Source organism: Carcharodon carcharias, chromosome 19 (genome assembly GCF_017639515.1).
Source record: "Carcharodon carcharias isolate sCarCar2 chromosome 19, sCarCar2.pri, whole genome shotgun sequence".
Taxonomy (NCBI): domain Eukaryota; kingdom Metazoa; phylum Chordata; class Chondrichthyes; order Lamniformes; family Lamnidae; genus Carcharodon; species Carcharodon carcharias.
Window position 1 is genome coordinate 91711766 of NC_054485.1, and position 8409 is coordinate 91720174.

An 8409-nucleotide genomic window follows, 5' to 3' on the forward strand; every position below is an offset into this window, starting at 1 on the left:
CCCCCCTCACTCTCCCCCCCTCACTCTCCCCCCCCTCACTCTCCCCCCCCTCACTCTCCCCCCCTCACTCTTCCCCCCTCACTCTTCCCCCCTCACTCTCCCCCATCATTCTCCACCCCACACTCTCCCCCCTCACTCTCCCCCCTCACTCTCCCCCCACACTCTCTCCCTCCCTGTCTCCCCTCTCTTTACCCGCATCGCACTCTCCCCCCGACTCTCACTCCCACCCCTATCTCTCTTGTCCATATATTCCCCCTTCAATCTCCTCCCCTCACTCTCCCCCCTCTCTCTGTCCCCTCTCTCCCGCCTCTACCCCCCTCTCTCTCTCCCCCCTCTCTCTCTCCCCCCTCTCTCTCACTCCCACCCTTATCTCTCACCCCTATTACTCTTGCCCCTCTATTCCCCTGACTCTCCCCCTTACTCTCCGCCCCCACTCTCCCCCTCTCACTCTCCCCCCTTACTCTTCCCCACTCACTCTCCACCCTTCACTCTCCCCCCTTCACTCTCCCCCCTTCACTCTCCCCCCTTCACTCTCCCCCCCCATGCTCCCCCTAACGCTCCCCCCTCACGCACCACCCCTCACTCTCCCCCTCACTCTCCCATCCTCACTCACCCCCCCCACACACTCCCTCCCTCACACTCCCTCCCTCACACTCACCCCCTCACACTCTCTTCCCCCGTGCCCTATCTCTCTCCCCCCGCGCCCTCTCTCTCTCCCCCCGCGCCCTCTCTCTCTCCCCCCGCGCCCTCTCTCTCCCTCCCCCGCACCCTCTTGCTCTTTCCCTCCGCGCCCTCTCACTCTCTCCCCCCGCGCCCTCTCGCTCTCTCCCCCTGCGCCCTCTCGCTCTCTCCCCCCGTGCCCCCTCTCTCTCTCCCCCCGCGCCCTCTCGCTCTCTCCCCCCATGCCCTCTCGCTCTCTACCCCCGCGCCCTCTCTCCCCCTGCGCCCTCTCGCTCTCCCCCTGCGCCCTCTCGCTCTCTCTCTCCCCCCCGCCCTCTCGCTCTCTTTCTCTCTCTCTCCCCCGCCTCTCTTTCTGTCTCCCTGCCCCCACCCCCTCGCTCTCTCTCTCCTCCCAGCCTCTCTCTTTTTCTCTCCCCCTCTCTCTCTTTCTCCCTCTCTCCCCCCGCGCTATCTCTCTCTCCCCCCGTTCTCTCTCTCTCTCTCTCTCCCCCCGCCCTCTCTCTCTCTCTCCCCCCACCCTCTCCCCCTTCCTCTCTCACCCTGTCCTCTCCCTCTCTCTCTTCCCCCCCCCACTCTCTCTCTCTCTCTCTCTCTCCGCCCCCCCCCACTGTCGTGCTCCCCCCGATGCCCCGCCCGTCGCACATGTCTCCCCCCTCATCTCTCCTCTTGATGTTTCTGTGGATAATCTTGAATATCTTTTTGTGAATTGTTCAGAGGGTTGTGAAATGTGCTGCATTGAAGGCTGTCTATTCTTGTCTTCCATTCCAGATTCTGAACTCCAGCTGGCTCTCATAGCGCTTTTCTCTGAGATGCTTTATCGGTTTCCCAACATGGTGGTAGCTCAGCTGAGCAGAGAGAGCGTGCAGCAGTCCATTGCTAATGGAATCACAGCTGAACAGGTAACTGCAAGAGGATCACTGACTTCTACTAAGGAAATCTTTTGCAGGGGTCTGAAGAATTAAGGGCATGCTTACAGAATAGTTATGTTACGTAGACCGATGTACACAGGCTAAGTAAGGTACCCAGACAGGTACACTGGTTTGCGTACCTGCAGTACACATGGCCTAGGCTGGTACACATTGGAACTAGATATGCTTGAGATTGGAACACACAGTAACATGCCAGAATCTGATTCACCCCGGAACCAGAGAGGTGTGAACACAGATCGGAGAACACTCATGTCTGGCACTTGCAAGTTCCAGACAGGTGTACACCAGGACTGACACACACAGGATCCAGACAGCTGTACACCTGGAACTGACAGATACAAGATCCAGGCATGTGTATATTTGGAGTATGCACGTACAGGATTCAGACACGTGTACACCTGGAATACGTACATACAGGACCTCAACCAACATTGCAAAAACAGGTTATCCAGTCATTAACACCTTGCTATTGGTGGGAACTTGCTGTGTGCAATTTGGCTGCTGAATTTCCTACGTTACAATAGTGACTACAGTTCAAAAAGTACTTAGTTGGCTGTAAAGTGCTTTGGGTGTCCTAAAGTTATGAAAGGCACCATAGAAATGCAGGTTTGTTTTCCTTTCTAGATGTGCCCTCCCTCCCCTGGCAGGATCACCACGTTCCCAAACCTTCCCCTGTATGAAATTAAGTCTGTGCTTTGTCCTTCCTCCAGATTATCCATTTCCTGCGGACGAGAGCCCACTCGGTGATGATGAAAGCGGTAAGTTGCTGGCAGTAACCTTCAGGTATCTCTACCATCAGGTCAGTGACCACGCAGCAGGCACAGCGGGTACCCGGCCAAGCAGAACGGGAAAAGCTGACACATTAAGCCGAGGCCCTATAGCCGCTGGTTCGGAGAAGAGCAGCAGGGGGTGTTCTTCTTGGTGTTTGTCCTTCAACCAGCATCACTCATAAAAAAAAAAAATAGGGAATATCTGGCCATTTGCTGTCTATGGAACAGTTAAAAGAAGCCTTGTTCTCACCCAGGGTACCAAGGGAGAAATTCAGCCCTTTCCCCTGCTCCCGACCATCTGGAAGACGACACTTCTGAGAACCCTGGCCTTAGGCAAAGGATAAAATCTCCCGAGTCTCTGACCTCTACCACCTAGGAAGGCGAGGACGGCGGGCACATGGGTGCATCACCACTGGTCACATGCCACCCTGACTTGGAATTATATTGGCCGTTCCTTCATCGCCCCCCCCCCCCCCCCCACCCCCCGGGTCAAACCCCTGGAGTTCCTTCACCAAACGGAGTGTAGCGGTTCAAGAAGGCAGCTCACCACCACCACACCACCACCACCACCACCTCAAGGCAACAAAGCCGACCTCACCGGCAATGGCATCACTTGGCAAATAAATTTAAATTAAATTAAAATAACTTTCAAGAGGACGTTGGATAAATACTTGAAAGGGAGAAGTATACCGGGCTGGGGAGAAAGGGACTAATTGGATAGCTCTTGGCCGGCCTCCTGCGGTACAGCGGGCCCTGTGCTGTAAGACTCGATGCATAGCGCAATGAAAATAAGAACGGGGAGGTGCAGTTCAGGTACTGGCAGGGTGACGCAACTCGCAACACAAACCAGCAGCTTAAAGAGAGGAGAGAGAAGACTTGGGGAGGCGTGACGCTTTCTCTACCACATGGCTGGTCGCTCCCCATGTTTACTGCTACGTGCAGTGGCTTTAGCAGCAGTGCTGCGTTTGTGTCGGTGCCTGACCTGTGATCGGACGTGCAGTGTATAAGCCGGGTTTGCCGGCCTGGTTGCAGCGCGAGAGCACCACCCAGTGGACACGGGCAGTGCGATGGGAGGATCAGCTCATCCAGCACTGCATCGCTGCAAGGCACACTTCCAGCAGCCATCAATGCCCAATTAAGCTCCGAGCACTCTGCCCACCGCAATGTCTCCCCCGCGGGCCCCCCCCCCCACCAGACTGATCTCATACGAACATATGTGTGAACATACAAATTAGGAACACGAGTAGGCCTCTCGAGCCTGCCCCACCATTGAGTAAGACAGTGGCTGATCTGATTGCAACCTCAGCCCCACATTCCTGCCTTGTTATTCAAGAATCTATCCAGCTCTGCCTTAAATATATTCAAAGACTCTGCTTCCACCGCCTTTTGGGGAAGAGAGTTCCAAAGTCGCACCACCCTCTGAGAGAAAAATAATTCTCCTCATCCCTGTTTTAAATGTGCGACCCCTTATTTTTAAACTGTGACCCCCTAGTTCTAGATTCTCCCACAAGAGGAAACATTCTCTCCACGCCCACCCTCTGAAGACCCCTCGGGATCTTGAAGGTTTCAATCAAGTCACCTCTCAGTCTTCTAAATTCCAAAGTGGACACAAGCCTAACCTGTCCAACCTTTCTTCAGAGATGAGAACAATGCTGGAAGGACCCTGTATGTTTCCCACCCTGCCAAAATGTGACACCGGGCCACAGAAGGAGACATTAGGCCCCTCCCTATCTCTGTAATCTCCTCCGGCCCCCACAACCCTGCCTTCCTCCAGTTCTCACCTCCTGACCGTGCGAAACTCCTTTCGCCTCACCGTTGACAGCAGTGTCTTCAGCCGCCTGGGCCCTAAGCTCCGGACTTCCCTCCTGAAACGTCTCCAGCCCCTTTCTACCACCTAGAAGGACAAGGGCAGCGGACACATGGGAACACTCACTGTCCAACTCCCTCCCTAAACAGCAGAGTGGGTGTACATGGACTGCAGCGGTTCAAGAAACAGCTCACCACCACCTTCTCAAGGGCAATTAGGGATGGGCAATAAATGCTGGCCCAGCCAGCGACGCCCGCATCCCCTTTAAAAAAAAAAGCAAAGGAAAGCTGCTGCTTAAAACCTACCTGTTGGACCAAGCAATTGATCACCTGTCTTAATGTCGTCATCTGTGGCTCGGTGTCACATTTTGGAGGGGTGGAAAACATACAAGGCCCTTCCAGCACTCTTTTCTTTTTTGAGGGATACACAATTTTAAAGGGGCCGCTTTCTGGGAATCTAGGTGTGTTTTGTGTTGATGAGCAAGCCCATGAGCCCAGTCGGAACACGTCCCACAGTGAATGTGACTCTGGGTTTTTCCTTGGAATTGCATCGCGCCCCTGTTATGTGACTATGGTGAGTAGTGTGCAACTGAACGATTAAGCAGCAACAGCCTCAAGCTGATATTTGTGACACCTGGGCACTTGCTGAGCAAGTAGTACCCATTGGTCGGGTAGGTGGCTCTGAGGTGTCCCCCCCCGCCCCCCAACCAAGCAGCTCAGTGTCTGTTGCTAAATTGCACCTTCCCCCATCCTTATTTTTTTTGGGCTTTCCATCGAGTCTCAAAGCACAGGAGGATGTCATTCAACCCATTGCACCTTTGCCGGCTCTTGGATAAAGCTGTCCAATTAGCCGCCTGCTCGTGTCCCCTTACCCTTGTGGAAGTCACCACTAAATCTGCTTCCATTACCATCTCTCAGGCAGAACATTCCTGATCAACAACTTGTTGTGTAAAAATAAAAATAGAAAATCTCTCACCGCCCATCTGGCTCTTTCACCGATCAGCTTCAATCTGTGTCCTCTGGTTACCAACCCTCCTGCTATTGGAAACAGTTTTTCTGTAATACAAGACTTGAACGTTGCTGAAAAGCTTTTGCTGAAGCTTCTTTTTGTCTTGCACTCATTGGGACAAACACGAGAATGCCTAACTTCAAAGGATCACAACAAGTTATACTACAGGACAAAAGGGTGCTGATTGTTTGGTAAGCTGACTCTGATTGGCCGAGGCGTTGCCATGGAGAGGGCAACGGGGAACTGTAGGCTCCCCGAGCTCCATGTGATCGTTTGAAATTTGGCATTCTTGCATTTGTCTTGATGAGTAAAAGATGCAAAGCTTCAGCAACGTGTCTCTCTTTTTAGCAAGAACCACTTTCTCCTTAATCGCTTTATCAAAGCCCTTCATGATTTTGAACACCTCTATTAGATGCCCCTTAGATTCTCCTGCTGCAAGGAGAACAATCCCAGTATCTCCGCATGGTTGAATTCCCTCATCCCTAATACCGTCCTGGTGAATCCCTTCTGCGCCCTCTCCAAGGCCTTGACCCCCTTCCTGAAAGCGAGGTGCCCGGAATTGGACACAGTGAACCAGCCAAGGTCTAAACAGTGATTTGTAAGGTTTTGCTTTTTATGACTTTTTTTTTTCTTTTCAGAATCCAGTGCTGCCACCAACGGTCACCGATCAGATCCGACTCTGGGAGCTGGAGCGAGACCGACTTCGATTCACAGAAGGTGGGTCCCAGTCACCTTCAGTCACATCCCGATGAGGGAGCGGGAAATGGAGCAGGAGGGCACAACAGGGGGACTGAGGGTGCCTAGGAGGATCCGAGATGTATAGCAGGCATTAGGGGCTGCACAAGGGTCATTGGGTACACGGGATACAGCGAGGGTCAGGGCCACACGGGTACACGGATATGGAGATATGCAGCTGGAATCGGGGCTATTTAAGGGATGTATGGATACACTGGGCGTATGTGATGGCCCTGGGAAACAGTGTGGGTCAGGGAACGCAGACGGAAGAGGGATATGCTGGACATTGAGGTACACTGTAGGCTGGGGTAGGCTGGAAACAGAAGGACACACTGGGCATTGCGGTACATGCTGGGTTGTGGTGCACAGAGGCCTGGGGAATTGCAGCATCTACAATGGAAGTTACAGCCCCAGTGAGGATCCTGGGGCTTGGGGGCAGAGATAGCGGGCATCAGAGCTATCCAGTTCATCACGAAGAAACAACAGAGCTCTGAGAGTTCATAGTGGGTGGACATATAGCACTTTGGCTGTGGCCAACACCACTTATCGAAGCTGGCCTGTTGTAAGATTTCTTCTCTTATACTCCTCTCCATCCCTCTCCCCATCTCCTCTTCCCCCCTCTCTCCTCTTCCTCCCTCTCTCCTCTTCCCCCCTCTCTCCTCTTCCTCCCTCTCTCCTCTTCCCCCCTCTCTCCTCTTCCCCCCTCTCTCCTCTTCCTCCCTCTCTCCTCTTCCCCCCTCTCTCCTCTTCCTCCCTCTCTCCTCTCCCCCCTCTCTCCTCTTCCTCCCTCTCTCCTCTTCCCCCCTCTCTCCTCTTCCTCCCTCTCTCCTCTTCCTCCCTCTCTCCTCTCCCTCCTCTCTCCTCTTCCCCCCTCTCTCCTCTTCCTCCCTCTCTCCTCTTCCTCCCTCTCTCCTCTCCCTCCTCTCTCCTCTTCCCCCCTCTCTCCTCTTCCTCCCTCTCTCCTCTTCCCCCCTCTCTCCTCTTCCTCCCTCTCTCCTCTCCCCCCTCTCTCCTCTTCCCCCCTCTCTCCTCTTCCTCCCTCTCTCCTCCCCCCCTCTCCTCTTCCTCCCTCTCTCCTCTCCCCCCCTCTCTCCTCTCCCCCCTCTCTCCTCTCCCCCCTCTCTCCTCTTCCTCCCTCTCTCCTCCCCCCTCTCTCCTCTTCCTCCCTCTCTCCTCTCCCCCCTCTCTCCTCTCCCCCCTCTCTCCTCTCCCCCCTCTCTCCTCTTCCTCCCTCTCTCCTCCCCCCTCTCTCCTCTTCCTCCCTCTCTCCTCTCCCCCCTCTCTCCTCCCCCCCTCCTCTCTCCTCTTCGCCCCTCTCTCCTCTCTCTTGCCCCCTCTCTCCTCTCTCTTGCCCCCTCTCTCCTCTCTCTTGCCCCCTCTGTCCTCTCTCTTGCCCCCTCTCTCCTCTCTCTCGCCCCCTCTCTCCTCTCCCCCCTCTCTCCTCCCCACCCTCTCCACCTTCTCTTTCTCTCCTCACTCCTCTCTCCTCTCCCCCTCTCCCTTCCCCCCCTCCCCCCTCCCCCTTCTCTCACTCTCTCTCTTTCTCTCCTGACTCTAGGTGTATTATACAACCAGTTCCTCTCCCAAGTGGATTTTGAGCTCCTTCGGAACTACGCCCGGGACCTGGGCGTACTCGTCTGGGAAAATCCTTCCAAGAGACTGATGGTAGTGACTCCTGGGGGACATCCTGATGTCAAGCGTTTCTGGAAGAGACAGAAGCATAGCTGATGAGCAGGAGGGCACAGAAGGATAGCTCACTGGGGAAGGGCCTGACCACCCTACGAACTGCCAGGCAGAAACCAGGATCCCGAATTGCCAACCAAATTAATCGGGGGTCAGGAAGAGAATACTGCAGGGATTGGATTGCAACCAGCCAGGAAAAGGGACTTGAACTAACATGAACCTGTTTACTGTTTCTATGTGTCGAGTACTGTTTTTCAATAAAAGCTGGAGGGAGAAATCTCTTTCTTAAAAGAAGAGGGACGTGCTGATTTAACACCAGCTCAGTATGGCAGATGCTGAAAGATGAACTTGCGGCTGTGGCTCGGCTACGAAAACGGAAAATGCTGGAAATACTCAGCAGGCTATGGCAGCAAGTGTGGAGAGAGAGAGAAACAGAGTTAACGTTTCAGCTCCATAATGACCTTTCATCAGAACTGGGGGAGAAGTTAGAGATTAAATAGGTTTTGAGAGAGCGGTGGGCGGGGCATGGAGGAGGGTCAGTGCTCGACAGAGTGGAAGGCCAGGAGAGATTGAATGACAGGAGAGTTCGTCTTCCAGGGCCAGAGGGAACGTAGATGGGACTAGGCAAGAAACAAAAGATGTGCCCGATGCAGGTGTGCTGCTGACCAAGCAGAACTAAGGAACAAGCGAAGGAAAGGGAACATGGGAGCAGAGATTATGGTATGAAATTGTTGGACACCCCGGTGAGTCCGGAAGTGCCAAATCAAAAGATGAGGCGCTGTCCCTCAAGCTTACG

General features: G+C 54.2%; 1 protein-coding gene across 3 annotated transcripts in view; it reads left to right on the forward strand.

Annotated features, from left to right (window-relative positions):
• The window catches only part of gtf2h4 (general transcription factor IIH, polypeptide 4), an 84678-nt gene extending 76774 nt beyond the window's left edge, over positions 1–7904 (forward strand). For all 3 annotated transcript variants that reach the window (XM_041212829.1, XM_041212827.1, XM_041212828.1), the window contains 4 exons: positions 1450–1580; positions 2321–2368; positions 5834–5912; positions 7489–7904. In XM_041212829.1, coding sequence (XP_041068763.1) covers positions 1450–1580; positions 2321–2368; positions 5834–5912; positions 7489–7658 — 428 coding nt within the window. In that variant the 3' untranslated portion in view covers positions 7659–7904. The remainder of the gene's footprint in view (positions 1–1449; positions 1581–2320; positions 2369–5833; positions 5913–7488) is intronic.
• The last annotated feature ends 505 nt before the right edge of the window (positions 7905–8409 follow it).